The sequence below is a fragment of the Rhineura floridana genome, chromosome 22 (genome assembly GCF_030035675.1).
Source record: "Rhineura floridana isolate rRhiFlo1 chromosome 22, rRhiFlo1.hap2, whole genome shotgun sequence".
In the NCBI taxonomy this organism is placed as follows: Eukaryota; Metazoa; Chordata; class Lepidosauria; order Squamata; family Rhineuridae; genus Rhineura; species Rhineura floridana.
In genome coordinates this window covers 12,362,591-12,378,604 of record NC_084501.1, presented here as the reverse complement: position 1 = coordinate 12,378,604, position 16,014 = coordinate 12,362,591, and the positions used below count along the sequence as shown (strand labels likewise).

Sequence of the window (16,014 nt, the reverse complement as noted above, 5' to 3'; positions counted from 1 at the left end):
GAAGAGAGGCTCTTTGTTTCCAATCCACACCCTGAGCTTTGCATCTCTCTTCTTTGCCTGCTTCTGGAAAGCTTTGCGACGCAACCATTGCTGGGAAGACCTTTCTATGGTCCCCCCTCCCTTCCTCTCACAGGCCAGGATCCCCTTTCACCTCTGACCCTCCGCTGGTCTCTCACTGCTCCTTCTCTCCCCTGCCTCCCCTTGCTGCTCCAGGTACTGTACGGAAGGCAAGCGCACGTTCAGCAGCCGCCTCATCCTTGAGAAGCACATCCAAGTGCGCCACGGCATCAAAGTGACCGACGAGACTCGCAGCCAGGAGGTGCTTATCACCCGCATGGGTGCCAGGAACTCCCAGGTACAAGGGCAGCAGGAGGGGGGATTCTCGCAGCAAGGATCCTGTCCGGCTGGGAGACTCTGCTCCTTCTGTTGGGGAGGGCCCACAGTGCAGCTGGAAGAGCCATCAGCTTTGCATGCAGAAGGTCCTGGGTTCAGGCTCCAGTAGCATCTCCAGGCAAGGCTGGGGAAGACTCCCTGCCTCAGACCCTGGAGAGCCGGTGTCACTCAGTATCCACAGTCCTGAGCTGGATGGACCACAGGTCTGACTCTGTACAAGACAGCTTCCTACACTTCCTTTATTCAGAATCATGAGGACTGGAATCTTACTTTACTTTTAGGGGGAGAGCCATAGCTCAGGGGGAGAGCACGCGCCTTGCATGCAATCCCCAAAACTGCAGACAGTGCTGGGAAAAGGCTCCATGTCTGAAACCCTGGAGAGTGGCTGTCTGTCAGAGCCGGCAGTACTGAGCTAGATGGACCAAGGGTCTGTCTCACACTTGTATGTTTTTATTTACACCAGCCTTTTGTTCAGAACCACGAGGGCTGGAATCTTGCTTTACATTTGGCAGAGAGGCCCTAACTCAGTAGTAGAGCGCCTGCTTTGCATGCGGGTGGCCCTGGGTTCAATCCCTGCAGGCATCCCTGCAGACTTCCCTGTCTGAGACCCTGGGAAGCTGCTGCCAGTCAGTGAAATCAGTCCTGAGGTCAATGGGCCAATGGCATAAGGCAACTTCCTCAGTTCCTCTCTGCTTGTAGTCCTGGGTAGGGAACATCTGTGGCCCTCCAGCTGTTGGGACTCCAGCATGGCCAGTGATCAGGGATGGTGATGCTGGAAGTTGCAGTCTGGCATCATCTGGGGAGGGGGGGCTCACAGGTTCCCCAACTCTGTTCCTGATTCATTCAGATTGCAAACGCCTTCTGTAGCCAGGGCACAGGGTGCATCACAGGAACCCCAAATTAAATGAAATACCGTGCCGTAATAATTGGTGCACGCAATTGCTTCTGCTTAATTCATAAGGCTTGGCATGTCCAAAATGTTGTTGATATTTTCAGGCAGCAATTGGGGAAGGGAGGGGACATGATTAGAGAGGAAAGGCACAGGCAACAGCTTAGATGCCCAGGATCCTGAATTGAAACAGTGACAGATTTGTGGCGCAAACAAGAAACACTCAACCCCTTGGCAGTGGGCAGAGCGATAGCACCTGAGTTCTGTTCTGAACTAAAGGTGCAAGCAGGAAAAAGCTTGATGGAAGGATCAGTGGGTGAGTCTTGCAGTTGTATGTTACCCCCTGCTGCCATGGGTACAGTTCAGTTCCACTTCAGCTTCCGATCCTTTGCCATGCGTCTCCCAGATTTTTTTCCCCCTTGCACAAATCCTTGAGGGCTAGAACCTGTTACTTTTAACTTCTGGGAAGCTAAGATGCTCCTCACATTAACCTTGCTTTGCATAGTGGGGTGGGGGCAACATGCTTCAGCATGCTGGAGAAAACTCATCTTCCCGCTAATCTCCTTGGGATGCCACGCATTTTAAAGCCTCCTTCTGCCTCCTTGCAGGCATCAAGCCGGAAACGCAAGCTCTCCTCGGATGAAGGGGATTCGTGCAGCGAAGAGCCAGACAGCACCACCCCGCCGTCCAAGACCCCCAAAGGCGACCGGAAAGCCCCCTACCACTGCCGCAAGTGTGGCTATGTCGCCTCCACAGCGGCTGACTTCCAGGAACACATCCCCCAGCACAGGACAGGCGAGAGCGCCCACCAGTGCCACGAGTGCGGGCTCTGCTTCACCTCTCAGGTCTCCCTGAACCGCCACCGCTTCATCACCCACAAGAAGAAGCGGGGAGCGGGTGATGCGGAGGGTGCCAGCCCCCGGGGCGGCCCTGAGGAGGGGTCCCCGTCGGCAGCAGAAGGGAAACTCTCCTGCACCGTCTGCGGGAAATGCTTTGACACCCAGCTCAACCTAAAGACTCACTTCCGCACCCACGGGATGGCCTTCATCAAAGCCCGGCAGAACGTGGGGGCAGAGAACTAGGCAGGGCGGTGGTTGCAGGTTGATCCAAGCGCCTCAAGATCCGACCACGCTCCTTGATAGACTGGGTAAAATAAGCTGTGATTGTGGGAGGGTGCGGGGGGGGGGAGCCTTATTTATCACCCTCAATCACGGCTTCTTGGAACCTCACCTTGGCTGGTTGGTTTGGGGTCTGTCTTTTTCCTTTTTTAATATCCTTCAGTTTGGCGCAGGGGTTAAATCTAAAGAGCGTGGTGGAGAAGCATTGGCAGTGTTCAGGAATCAGACTCTGAGTCCTCACGGATTAACAATGCTGTGTGCAAGTCCAGTTGCTGGAAAGAAGGCCCTATAGGCTTTGCTAATCACTGTAAAAGGCAGCTGAAGCCTTGTTGATGGTTCTGTTTTTTTTTTTTCTTTATTGTCCTCCCCCCCAACCCCCTGCACAGGTGCACAGCACCACTAACCAATCCCAGTTGTGTTGCCACCGCCACTCCTCTCCTCTGATTTTCGTTGTGCTGCAGAAACAGTCTCTCTGTCTCTTCGGGGCCCTCTTTTCTTCCTCTTCCCTCCCTCAAGGGTGTCAGAAGGCTTCCAGGTTTATTTTGTTCTCATCTTCTCCCCCTCCCCCCGAGGTTTCAACTCCCATCCACTACCTTTCCCTGTGTCTTTTAAAAGCTTCCTTTGTCAGCCTTTTTAAAGAAAAATTGTCCGCAGCTCTAGGATGGAAAGTCACAATTAGCTACAGGTTAGCATTGCTCTTCCCCCTTCTTAGTCGGAATCATGGGTCAATTCTTTTGCACCTCAGAAAATCATTTTTTCCCCTTCACTTGCTAATCATAAAGCTGACTCCTTTTTTTGGTGTGTTCATAACCTTTTCCAAGCCATTCCAAGGGACAGAGTTTAAAAAAACCACAAATCGATTTTATTTGCATTTTGCTCCCGATACGTGTTGATGATGAGGACCTAGAGCAGAGACGAGGGGGGGTAATTTGGGGCTGTCCAGAAGTAGCTGGTCTACAGCTCCCAACATCATCCATGTCCATGGGCCATGCTGGCCACTGGGATTTGGCATCCCAACAGCATCTGGGGTTCTCCATCACTTGGCCAGTGGCTACTGGCCCACCCAAGCCCTTCCCCCCTCTTCCGATGAGCTATTTTCGAGTGGTTTGGAAGAATGAGAATTGGGGTCTGGCGGAGGCTGCAGGGAGAAGTGAGCAGATGCAGAGTGGGCTCCAGTTAATGACAGATTTCACAGTTGGAGCTTGTGATAATTTAACAGTGGGATCCCATGATCAGTGGGTATCTGCTTCCCAATTTGTGGTGGCTGGAAACATCAACTTACTCATGGTGGGGGGCAGGAGAGAGGAGGGCACCCTTCCTAGCGAAAGAGAGTGGCAGTCACGGTGAGCAGATGTGTGTCTGAGTTGCATCAGGCCTGCAGATGCTCCATGTGTTGCCTTTTTACCTGACTGCCTTACCTAGATGGATGGAAACAGGTGCTAGGGTGTACCGTTTCTGGCTCCACCTAGGAGGTTCAAACGTTTGGATGCTCTCCCCTGTGCAAAATGCAGGCACGCCATCTTTACCGTTAATCATAGGAGGGGAAAAAGCCCACAAGTACCATTGCTTAACCCGGACCCCAGTCCAACAGGCTCTCTTTGCTCCTGTGTTCTTCCAGCATCTGCGTTAATTTCAGCAGGGCTCTGTAAGAGAACTTTATGATAGACAGTACATTGCATCGTCCTGTTCCCCCCCCCACACGTCACAGTAGTATCAGCTATGTTAATCATGACTCAAGAAGCTCACCTTCCAGAGGGGGGTGTCTGTCCACCATAATGATTTTACAATTAATCATGGTCCACAAACACCACCTCCAGAACCATCTTGAAATCCCTCTGGTAGACAATCATTCCATAGGTTATGTGACCAAAAAAACAGCAGACATACTACCGCCTCTTTATTCTGACAGATGTTGAGCGTTTAGCTTCCTGTTTCGGTGAAAGCTTTGGAAAGATGCAGTTCTGTGCTTTAAACTTCCCTCCTCTTTAACATGGTCCACCGTCAGATCGTGTGTGAAAGGGTGAAATTTTACTTTCTGTGCTTTTGTGTTAAGGTATTTCAGTTGGGGAAGGGAGTCTTGTGGGTCTGTCTCACGCTCTGAAAAATTTGTGCACAAGTGATTTTTTAGTAACTTGGATTTTGTTTGTTTTTTGACTTCATCACTAACGCTTTTATTAACCAAGCATGTGTGCTTTAAACAAATCTGTAACATAACTGTTGTAGCTTCCTGTTTCAGGAAATATTAGTTGCATATCTGTTAAACTTGTTTTGAAGAGAGACCCTTTTTATGTTTGGCAAATGGTTAGAGCAGGGAGGAGGAACTTGGGATCCCCTCTAGAACAGCCTTCACCAAACTGGCGTCCTCTAGAAGTTTTGGACTACAAACTCCTATCAGCCCTGGGAATTGTAATCTAAAATACCTGGAGGCACAAGGCTGGCAAAGGCTGTGTTAAATCCTGTTGAACTACAAACACCCATCATCCTTGACCATAGGCAGTGCCAGCTGGGGCTGTGCCAGTGACAAATTGTGTAACTAAACATTTGAAGACTCCCCTGGGTTTCCCATCGCTGGGTCGGAAAGAGAAAGGGCCTGGTGGGAGTGTGTGTGTGAGAGAGAGTTGGTTAAGATTTTGCTCTCTTTGCCGTTGTGATTTTTTAAATCCCAACTGTAACATGTCAGACAAGAGCCTAAGCAGAGAAATAAATGTTTTTGCTACTGTGTTCCTAATTACATTGCTGAGATGGCAAGGTTGCTGTCCACATAACTGGCTTGACAGAGAAAATTAGTCTGTTTCCATGTTGATTTCCTCTTTTTCTTCGGTGCTGGGGTTGTGCAAATTGAGAGTCTGTGGGGAGGGCAAGCAGAGGCCTTAATTAGCCACTGTCGGCCAGTGCTCTGCAGTCACAACCCACAGCTTTGAGTTCAAATCCCCACCCCACCTGGTATCTGCTTCTAATGCCTTTCCCTGTCTCGGCACCAGAACCAGGTTTCGGTGACCTTCCACTGTGGTCTTAAACCCAGTCCTAAATCTGTCCCATCAGTGGGATCACCTTCCTAGTGAATACGCTGAGCAGTGGAGGCTTAATGGTCACCTAACAGGTAAGGGTGGGGTGAGGAGTGGGGATTGTCTGTGGTGTAGACAACTGCGCATTCATCTCCCCAGATTGGCTCTTTCTCGCATTGTTTGGGTTGAAGGGACTCAATGGTGGTGGCACCTTTTAAAAGGTGAACATGAGCTTTTGGGGGCCGCCCCATCCACTTTGTCAGATGTATGAAGTGTGAATCTGAATTTTCTTGCACTGTTTGGGTGGCAGCCCTTTTCTCTCTCTCACCCCCAGTCTGAAGTAGCCACTTGACAGAGGCACAAATGCAGCTGACAAACTCCGACCCTCTCCTGGAGGCCACTATGTAGTGAAGGAAGGGCAGTTAGTCGCCAAGGACACCTCCCCCTTTGTATCTGGTACAAGCCCCCCTCCCTCCTGGCAATCTGCATTGAGTTCGCGTCAACTAACAACTTGTTTTCAGCGGGACTTGAACAATCCAGGTAGGTGTGGATTTAAGAGGCCCGAGTTCTGTTGTTGTTTTGTACAAGCCAGGAGAGCAGAACAAGTTTGCAAAAAGCCAACGTAAGAGATCCTGACAGGGACGCTGTGCTCTGGTCTGCCTTTAATGCCTCCTTGTCATATCCAGCTTAGGGAATTTGAAAGTGGGGGGGCAGATGCACATCCATTTTTCTGGAGATCCAACATAAGGATTGGAGAATGGGAGGGAACAGGTAAGAAATTAACTTTTCCCCAGAACTTCTTTAGTAATATAGTAATGTTTTAATTGCAGTCTGCAGAATGTCTTTTTCCCCGTTAAATAAAACCATGAGCGTGTGGGGATACTTTTGTGGTAGAGCTTCATCAGATCAGAATTCCCGGGGGGGGGGGGGAAGAGAGAAATACTACTTAGTTCTTTCCCTTACCTCTTGTATAAAAAACTCACTTTCATCTTCCCTAGAGTCCTCCAGTGCTTTCTTCCCCCATCTCTCCTCTAAGCAAAATGTGTTTTTTTATTTCAGGCAACTCTTGCCTATGGAAAATACCTACTTAACTCACCTTCCCTCCCCCACTTTTTTTAATTTAAAGAAAAAGCTTTTTTTAAAAAAATTAGTTGAAAGTGTAAATGACATTTCATAGAAATTTCTTACCGTTTAGGGGCTACAAAAGAAGAACGATTGCTTTGTAATTATTGATGATTGAATTCCACACCTTTTATTCTTTTTTTTGGAGTTTTTTCATTGCACGCACTTGAGTGCCTTTAGGTATATCTTGTGAGGTTTTTTTTTAAAGATAAAAAGAGACTATGAATTCTGTATATTTGTTTTCTAGAGGGTGAAAAAAAATCCAGAGGGTCGTGGGAGGTTCGGGGAAGATCACAACTGTGAATTTAAATATTACGCTACATTAAAAAAAAATTGGTCACTGAAAAAGCCTCTCAGGTTAACTCCTTTCACTGTACTGATAATGCAATTAAAAACTTCTAGTGGTTTAACCCCCTTATAGAGCTGGTCTTAATTCAAATTAATCCTGGTGCTTTGATTTCCCTTTGCTTTGATTTCTTTTACAGAAGCAAAATGAAAAGGAAAAAAAAAAGATCCTGTCCTTGCTGTACTTGGGGGCCAGGGGGTAAGTGGCTGTGACACCAGCCAAAGTTTGCAAAAGATATTTCTTTACAAAGTCTCATATTCAGTTATTTTGCATCTCAACAAATATTTGCAAACCATAACACAGCAACAATTGGAAATGGAGTTGATGTTCAGAGACAATAAAGAAGCATAACTGAACTTCAGTGTTCGAGTCCTGGACTCAAAAATTATACCCCCGGCCATCTGCTTCCCTGTGAATTAAACTGTGCCCTCTTTTGTGGCTTTGGGTGAGCATGTCGCAAGTTACAGAAACCTGTAATTTAGCGCTAAACCTAGATATCAGAGAATGCACAAGTGGCATCCAAGCTGCTCTTGCAAAGGGCTTTCTGCACATACGCAGTTTATGGGCATCTTTCAGAAGAGCCTGCAAGCGTTTATGATGAAGGCTGACTCAAGCTATGCAGCTTTATTTCCTAGTGAGTGAAAAACTGAGGGCACAGAGAAGTTTTAGAAGGCAAGCCATCCCTTCTCAGAGCCTCCTCCCTCTAACCGAGGCCTAGTTCCCATTCATTAATATTTTGTCTTCTAAAGCAGTGGTTCCCAAACATTTGTGTGTTTTTTCTTCACAGATGATTTGAAAACTGCTGAGGGTCCTGGCAGAGCACTTAATGATTTTTTGCCTGTGGTAGCAACTGTAATAGGCTGGGCTAGCCGATGTATTTTTCTTGCTGTTTTAATTTCTTATAAATTGTATTACAATTTGAATTGCATGGTGGGCTTCAAAGTGTAGTATAACAACAACACAATATATAAGAAATGGAAGAAGCCATAAAAATACAACCGGAAATCAATAAGAACGTGTAATGTGAGAGGTATGCCGTATCTTATCTTTAACCACAGATGTGCCGCAGATCACTTGCATGAAGTGTGCAGGCCTCAGTTTGCGATCCCCTGTTCCTTTTCCACCTAGGGCCTTAAAGAGGAGTCCTGCTAGATCAGATCAACATTCCTACCAGGTTCAGCATCCCATTTCCCACACCAATGCTTCTGGGATGGATGTGTGCCTTAGAAATTGGAGGGACCAGGTTCCCATCAATACTAGTGGCTGTTGTTTTTATGACTCATTTGTAAGCCACTCTTTTTGGCTAAAGAGTAGGGCAAGAATGCTATAACTAAGTGAGTAAACATAAATAAAAGCTGATCATAGACCTCTTCTTCTTCCATAGATTTGTCTGAACCTCTTTAAAAAGCCCCTAAAGCTGTTGCTGTTCCTTGACTGCATGATAAAAATGTTCCCTTTGGGTTCCTTTTCCAGTGAAAAGTCAACCCAGACTGTCTAAAAAAACACCATCAATATATTGCCCAAAAATCCATTTACAGAAAAAGAGGTTCCTGCTGTAGATCATTTATTTCATCTGCAGGTTTTATGGTCCCTTCCCTGTTAAAATGCCAACCTCTAGACATGTGTTACAGTGCTTGCTTGGCCTCTGGGGATGCTTGCTAGCAGAGATTTTGCATGGAACTCTTGCGACCTTGTTCAGCCTCTGCAACTGCAGAGTGCAAACCCCGACCCTGGGCAACAGAGGCTTTCTTGCTGATGCTGGTTTGAAGCTTTAAAAAAACTGCAGCTCCCCCCCCCCCCAATAGATGAATTTGACACCTTCTCTGCTGGGGGGGGGTAAACATGAGATCCAACCTTTTTTCTTCCACTCTTGATCTAAAAGTTGTGGCATTTGGGCATTTTCACCAGCATGGCTGTTAAGGCAGCAGGGCAGTCATTAATATATATAAAATAAACATGGTTTCTCCTTGTACAACGGAAGACAATGTGGGTACTTCTCAGGCTGCTAACCTAGCCAGCCGATCAGCACCCAGCCACAAAGCAGCTCATCTTGCTGGTAGAAGTCTCTTCTCCAGCCTGCAGCCTCCTGGGAATACCCTCCCCTACTCTCCAGCCTTGAGACAAAGTCCAGAGCAAGTTGGTCAGTACTGGGATGGGGGGGGGGCAAGCCCCTATAGCAGCTCAGGACAGAGTGGGCCAGCAGCCTCAGATTTTCTCGACGTAGTTCCCTGGGAACAAGCCTTCTTTGCCACGGATGCGGCCCCGCCACCAGCCTGAAGGATCTGGAAAAAAGAAGGAAGATAGACTGCCCCTGAATGTCAAGGTTCTGCCTACCTCTGACAGCATGTGATGGGGTAGCCAACATTGTGCCCTCCAGGTGGTGTTTAACTACAGTTCCCTGTCGGCTCCTGCCAGCATAGTAAACAGTGAGCGATGATGGGAATTGTAGTCCCATCATCTACAAGTAATGCAGATAACTAAGATCGATGCGTTCAGGATTGTGGGCCTTCCAGCTGATATTAGACAGCCCCCACCCGCTGTTGAACTTCCAGCACCTAAGACTCTTTCAGCAGGCATATGAAGTCATTTCTGATTGTATCTCTACTGCATACGTTAAGCTTATTGTACAGCACTTATTATTACTAATATTTATTAGTCGCTTTCCCCCAAAAAAGGAACTCAAAGCGACTTACAAAAATGCAAACCACAGTTACAAAAGCAATTTCATAATAAAATACAACAGCAGTAATAAAACAACAACTGTCACAGCAACACAAAAAAACATTTCAATACTATAAATATATCACATTGCACCACTTAGCAATATGGCAAAAATGAAAGAAAACTGCAATTCTACGGTATACAAACTGTTGAAATAATTGTCTGGGGGCTCCACGTTGGCTATCCCTGGCTTAAGAGATGCTGATAGAGCTAATTGCAAATGCAGCAATGCCTTCACCGGAGCAGGCCAAAGTAGGCCTGTCTAGCCCACCATCTTTTACTGACTATGACTCTTAAGTAGTACTCTAAGATATACTGCCCTTGTCTTTGAAGCTGCGGTAGCTATCACAGATAACAACTGCTAAACCTTTAATTCAAGTCTGGGCAGGAGAAATGGGTACATTCATGATGCCCACCACCAAAAAGGATCCCCCCACACCAAACCCTGGCTTACCTTCCTTAATGATTTCGATGAACTCGTGGGCATTGAAGCTCAGTTCGTCAGTGTCCTGCGCGTCGTATGCATACAGGGCCCTGCACTGGGGAAGGCGTGGCTGAGGTTTCGGCTGGGGTTTGGGTTTTGCCCGGCCTCCTCCCGGGATGGGCTTGGCTTCCTTGGAGAGGCGCCGCTGGAGGCTGAAGAGGACACGGGGTAAACGGGAAGAGGTCAAATTCAAAGTTGGGAATCCGGCAAAACAAAATCCTTGCCCTTTTTTAATCGCACCCTGCTGGGATGAACTGCCACACCCCACCCTTGAACAGAGAGGAAGGCACTCTCTAAAGCAGGACTACAGCTCCGATCATCCTTGGCCATGCTTGCTGGGGTTGATGAGAGATGCATCTGAGCAACTCTTGTCCTAAACCTCCTGTAGGGAGTGGCAATATCGGAACAAAGAAACAGGCACGCTGATTGGCTGTTTATTGTTTAAGTGGGATGAAATGGTCATTCTATCCTGCTCTTCCTCAACAAGATGCCACCTCACTCCTTTCATGGCCCAGCAGTTAAGAAAACAGCAAAGATGTGAGCTACGTGGCAAAGTGCAAACAACCGATCTTGCAAAATACTGAGCAGTAAGGCAGAGCGCTAGCTATTACATAGACACACACACACATTTCTATCTCGTCTTTCCCCCAAGGAGCTCAAGGTGGCATACAAACACGGTTCTCCCTCTCCCGGTTTTATCGTTGCAACAGCCCTCTGAGGTAGGTTAGACTGACAGATATGGTGACTGGCCCAAGGTCACTCAATGAGCTTCATGGCCAAGCGAGAATTTGAACCCTGGTCTCTCCGGTTCCAGTCTGACACACAAACCACTATACCACACTGGCTCTCTATTCCATTTATGCAGAAGTTCAGCCTTCTGGACTGCTTAAATTGTCGATAAAATGGTTTGCAAAACTCGAAGGCAGAAGTGACCGAGACAAAGGCAATGGCAGAAGATCAGAATTCAAAGCAGAGAGAGAGGGAAAGTCATAAGGAGAGATTTTGTCCTATATAATCCAGAGTGTGGGAGAAGTGAAGTCTTGGTCAGGCATCAGGAAAGTGCAATGTTTGACTACACTCTACAGAGCTTACTCACCCTGCTACACCTTGGTCCGGGACATTCATGAAATCCAGGTTGAGCTGAGTGGGGAGGACTTTGGCCCTTCGGCTGGCTCCCTGACGGGGTAAGCTTGGCTGCTCCATGCTAACTTGCCTAGTCATGGAGAGATGGTGCTGGAAGGAGGGCCTTGTTCCTGCACCCTCACCACCACGGTTGTTCCACTTTGAGCCTGATAAAAAGGGTAAAAAAAGTCAGTGGCTGGCCCCTGGGAGGAGAACATGGACTGCTGAGTGGCTGGCCCTTGGGAGGGGAACATGGATCTCTGATTGGCTGGCCCCTGGGAGGAGAACATTTGGGGTAAGGAAAAATAATCTCCAAGGAACCGAATAAATTTTGAAAAGCTTGCTCCAAACTTTTAGCTCACAGAACTGCCCACCACTTGAAATGGAAGGCCACACCCCTGGTCTGCAGAAGCCACACTTCCATGGCATAAACTCCACCCACAACCTGGAAGACTGGTACCTTTCATAGAAAGACCATGTCCGGAGCAGGAAAATGCTTAACACTTTCAAAATACACCCAAAGAATTCTCCCATCTCCATCAGACTCCTCAGCTCAGCTCCCTTGGCACACTTTCTTTTTTGCCGCCCCCTTCTCCTCTCTCCTCTCCAAGAATATTTTGGATATTAGGAGAACTTCGAGTTTATTCCCTATCTTCATGTCAGCTCTGGAATGATGTTAGGAGATGGTCAAAGCATCCTCTAACCCAGGGGTTCTTAACCTTTTTTGGGGCCATGGACCCCTTTGGGAACCTGGTGAAAACTATGGACCCCCTCCCCAGAAAAATGCACATAAACACAAAACTTCTCAAAGTAACAGGAAGGAAATGAAACAACAAAACATCAGTTTTTCTGTGCTCGGTTCACAGACCCTCTGAAGCCCATCCATAGACTCCCTGTGGGTCCATGGACCACAGGCTAAGAACCCCCTGCCCTAACCTGTCATTCTCCAACTTTGTGCCTTCCAAATGCTGTTGGCCTCCAATTCCCAACAGTCCCAGCGGGCAGAGTGGAAGGTGCAGTCCAGGAACAGGTTGGGAAAGACTGCCCGAACAGGCATGCCTGAGAATGACTTCCGTTGAGGTTGTCCACAAAGGGTCTCAAGCAGGGAGGTGCCTGCCTTGACCAGCCCTTCCACCTGTGATCTTTTGAACCTGGGACTTGGTGTTCCAGTACACCCAGACAAGCTCCTTCAAAAGAGGAGGCCACAGCGCATTTGTGGAACCGAAGGAGTGCTCAGAGAGATCTCTCCGTCCCTGATCCCCGCAAGAGTGGGCAATATGGCATTAGATGGACCCACTCTCTGACCTTTAACAAGGACATAGAAAATCATGGCGCTGGAAGGGATCCCAAAAGGCCATTCAGTCCAACCCCCTACAGCTTCATGTATTCTTGGTAGCCTGTGTGAAAAAATCAATTCCTCTGGTACTGTCTCCTTTCCCCAGCACCCCTCTGAAGTCCAAGGTTGAGAACACTTACCTGTACCAGTCTGGGTGTTCCAGCCCAGAGAGGTGCCCCCGCCAAGGCACCGGCTCTTCCTGGTGTCTTTTCGGGTAGGCCCTGAAATTGGAGCGTCCCACAGTCAGCTCTCTGGGTGAAGATGGCCCTGATCCCATGAGAACCCGCCCAGCTTATAAGCGCTTTCATCTCCATACCACTCAAAAACTCTCTGAGGCAACCTACCCCCCCAAAAAGACCTCAAGCAGGTGGGTTTTTGCATCCTGGTATCAGCAACAGGAAATGGGAAACATCGTCCTGATAATTGGATGTGATATTTGGCTAGGCTAGTCATGTTGATCATTTTCAGTAGTCTACCCTGAGTAGGTCTAGTACCAAATACAACCCAGTTATGACTTACTGTGTTGGCAATTGCTAACTCAGAGCAGGGCATAAAACTGTTTTGCCTCTCTGACTGCCACCAGTGACTAACATCTGGCTATCCTCTCCCTCCACTGCTCGGAGGCAGGACGTCTGCTGGGAATCACAAGAGGGGAGTTGTGCTGTTTGGCTCAGGTTCGGCTTTTGGGTTTCCCATAATGGAGATCTGGTTGGCCCCTGTGAGAACAGGACGCTGGACTAGATGGGGCCCTTTTGGCCGGATCCAGCAGCCGGGCTCCTCTGATGTTCTTAGGGAACCTCCAGGGCCAGAGGCAGTCTATCTCATTCCTAGGTTCTTCGGGGCCATTTGGCCCCTGTGAGAACAGGATGCCGGACTAGGTGGGCCCCCTTTGGCCGACTCAGCAGCCAGGCTTGTTTTATGTTCTTATCTTGATCAGGGGCTTCAGCTAATCCCCCCTCCCCTCCCCTCCCCTGATCCTCTTCTATTTTAAACAATAATCCATGTCCTGCAAAATGAGACCAGACTCACGGGCGTTTCGGGGCAAGCCAGGACCAATGCTGACCACCAGCACTTTGCCGTTGTTGCGTAGTAGGGTTAAGTCCCCCTGGCAGATCTGGAACTGGATCTGCCGGGATCCAGCGGCACCCCAGGGTCCCCATCCGTCTTTCTTCACCTTGAACTCCAGCCTTGGGGTGCAGGCAGAGAACAAGAGAAAGATGAGATGAGGAAGGGATAAAATTAAAGACCACAGTCACTGGGTGTCCCAGGGCCAGCAGCTATCTTCTGGCCTAACCTACCTCACAGGGATGTTTGTAGATAACATGGTGTGTGTACACCTACATATAGAACCCAATAGACCAGGGGCTGCCTGGTTGGCGGTGACCCTGCGACAGGGCCTTCTCAGTGGTGGCCCCCCGTTTGTGTGCCTCCCTAATGAGGTACATGGGCCTCTTTCACTGTTAACTTCTTGGAGAAATTTTAAAGCATTCTTTTTAGCCAGGCATTTGATGGCTGAAAGTCCTGTCCCTGACAACCCCAAAATTATTCGCTTGAGAGTAAGTGATTGCGAGGAGAGGTTGGAGGAAGATGGCTGCTGGCAGGCAGGTCCACTAGCGAGCTCTGGAGCTCATACCCGCCTCGCCTCTTTTTTTGCTATCTTTAGAGATATTCTTTGGAAATTTTTATTCTGGAACCTAACAGCATCAACAACACCTATTTTTTGAAGGCTATGGAACCATTTTATCAGCAAGAAAACAGACTCTTTATCAGCCGGTGAGTCACAACTCTGCTTCGCACTACTAACTCAAGGAATATAATTTACCATAACAAAATCTAAGGATTCCTAAGATAAAACTACTTAGCCTTGGAGTCGACAATTTATAATTATACCTCCGTTCATCTTAGAGTTTAAAAGGCAAACTTTATAGTTTTTAAAATGGTTCAAACAAGGAAAAGATGTTATGAACATGACCATAAATCAGACCAGGTTTTGGAAGAATCTGGGAATGGGGATCAACAGCTTAAAATTACAAACTTCTTTTTACCAACCAAAGCGGATAAGACAAAGAGAAATGCATCACGATCTATTGAGAAAACCCCTTCCCAAATCGAAACAGAACAATTCTGCACCTGCTTGAGTGAGGAATTCCAGGCAAGGGATGACCCAGAAATTATACAAAGCCTGGTGTATGGAACATCCACAGATCCCCTTTTTGGGCAGACGCATACACCTAGTCTGATCAACTCTCTGCTGCAGGTACCTGAAAGCAAGGAGACGCCATCTTCCTCTCTGTACAAGGACAGTGACTTACATTCCCCCTTAGACATTCTGTCTACTGTGCATGCTACAGACATCGACAGCCAGACTCCTGTTTTTACTCAATCACAGCCATCTTCTGCCTGCTCTACAGAAGTTACTGAAACCACGGAACTGGCACAAATTGGCCAAAAACTACTTCTAACTGGCCAAAAATGTGTGCAGTTACAATTAGCCATCATGGCAAAAGAGACTGAAAACATCAAAGCCTTTTTGGAAGAAACAAACAACCTTCTAAAATCATTTATGGAAGAACTATCCAAACTATATTTGAGTTTAAACTACACTCTTCCCCCCCACAAAACAACAACAACACTGAAGTGTGCAAACATAAAGAAACCTCGTATTGCACCTAAGGAGAAAAAATCCAAAAACATAAAAAATTACAAACCGCCAAGGAGTAAGAAGATGAACTTTCAGAAACTTTTTAAAGTACGTAAAGCTCAACAGCAAACAGCTTCGCAAACAAAGAATTTATCTGCTTCATCTACAGCGAGAACACCCCCTAGATCTTATTGCAGAGCCTTACCAGAAAGAAAAAAAAGTCCAAATCTCCCAGAGCTACTTACTCACCCCAACCCGAGGTCCTATAGCGGAAAATGCTCTACCAATAACAAGATTTCACGACGAGAGAATACAAATGGGAATTGGCTTCTCAAATATAATTCAAACAAACTTGCACTGCTGAATCTTCCTCTTCTTAACATCAAAGAAAAAGTAAACATCAGGAAGCAAAGAGTGTGTTACGCCCTCCAGTCGTTTGGTGTAATGGATTTATGGCCTGACGATATCTCGTATGTGGAATTCCTTTACAACCCCTCAACAAAAACGTCTGCTTTACTTACCTTTAAATCGGCTGAGACAACAGCACGGATAATTGCAAATAAATCCCTTCTCAGCTACCATGGAATATCCGTTCAGAGACATTTCACAAACCTGGCTAGTCCAATTTCCCTGTTCACAAAGAGAACTCCAACAACAAACCTTATCTCTTCACAAGAGAGGAGGAAGTCTTCCTCGAACAGCAGCAAAAATACATCAAACTCTGGAAACTTGGATCCATTCCTGGAACAGCTTCCTCTTAAAAGCACATTAAACATGAACTGCTCTTCTCTATCATTAGGATCAACTATGCTGGAAAAGAATTTATCCCCTTTGACC

At 47.3% G+C, this 16,014-nt stretch overlaps 2 protein-coding genes across 6 annotated transcripts in view; one reads left to right on the top strand and one right to left on the bottom strand.

Moving 5' to 3' along the window:
* The window catches only part of ZNF687 (zinc finger protein 687), a 32,549-nt gene extending 25,604 nt beyond the window's left edge, over positions 1–6,945 (top strand). For 3 of the 4 annotated variants that reach the window (XM_061605580.1, XM_061605579.1, XM_061605582.1), the window contains 2 exons: positions 214–355; positions 1,891–6,945. In XM_061605580.1, coding sequence (XP_061461564.1) covers positions 214–355; positions 1,891–2,364 — 616 coding nt within the window. In that variant the 3' untranslated portion in view covers positions 2,365–6,945. The remainder of the gene's footprint in view (positions 1–213; positions 356–1,890) is intronic. The other variant, XM_061605581.1, reaches the window with a different exon arrangement.
* Positions 6,946–7,514: 569 nt separating this feature from the next.
* Positions 7,515–16,014, bottom strand: part of LOC133374575 (unconventional myosin-Ie-like) — a 50,619-nt gene continuing 42,119 nt past the window's right edge. For both annotated transcript variants that reach the window (XM_061605583.1, XM_061605584.1), the window contains exons 24-28: positions 13,566–13,723; positions 12,677–12,757; positions 11,175–11,367; positions 10,049–10,230; positions 7,515–9,155 (exon numbers count right to left, since the gene is read on the bottom strand). In XM_061605583.1, coding sequence (XP_061461567.1) covers positions 9,079–9,155; positions 10,049–10,230; positions 11,175–11,367; positions 12,677–12,757; positions 13,566–13,723 — 691 coding nt within the window. In that variant the 3' untranslated portion in view covers positions 7,515–9,078. The remainder of the gene's footprint in view (positions 9,156–10,048; positions 10,231–11,174; positions 11,368–12,676; positions 12,758–13,565; positions 13,724–16,014) is intronic.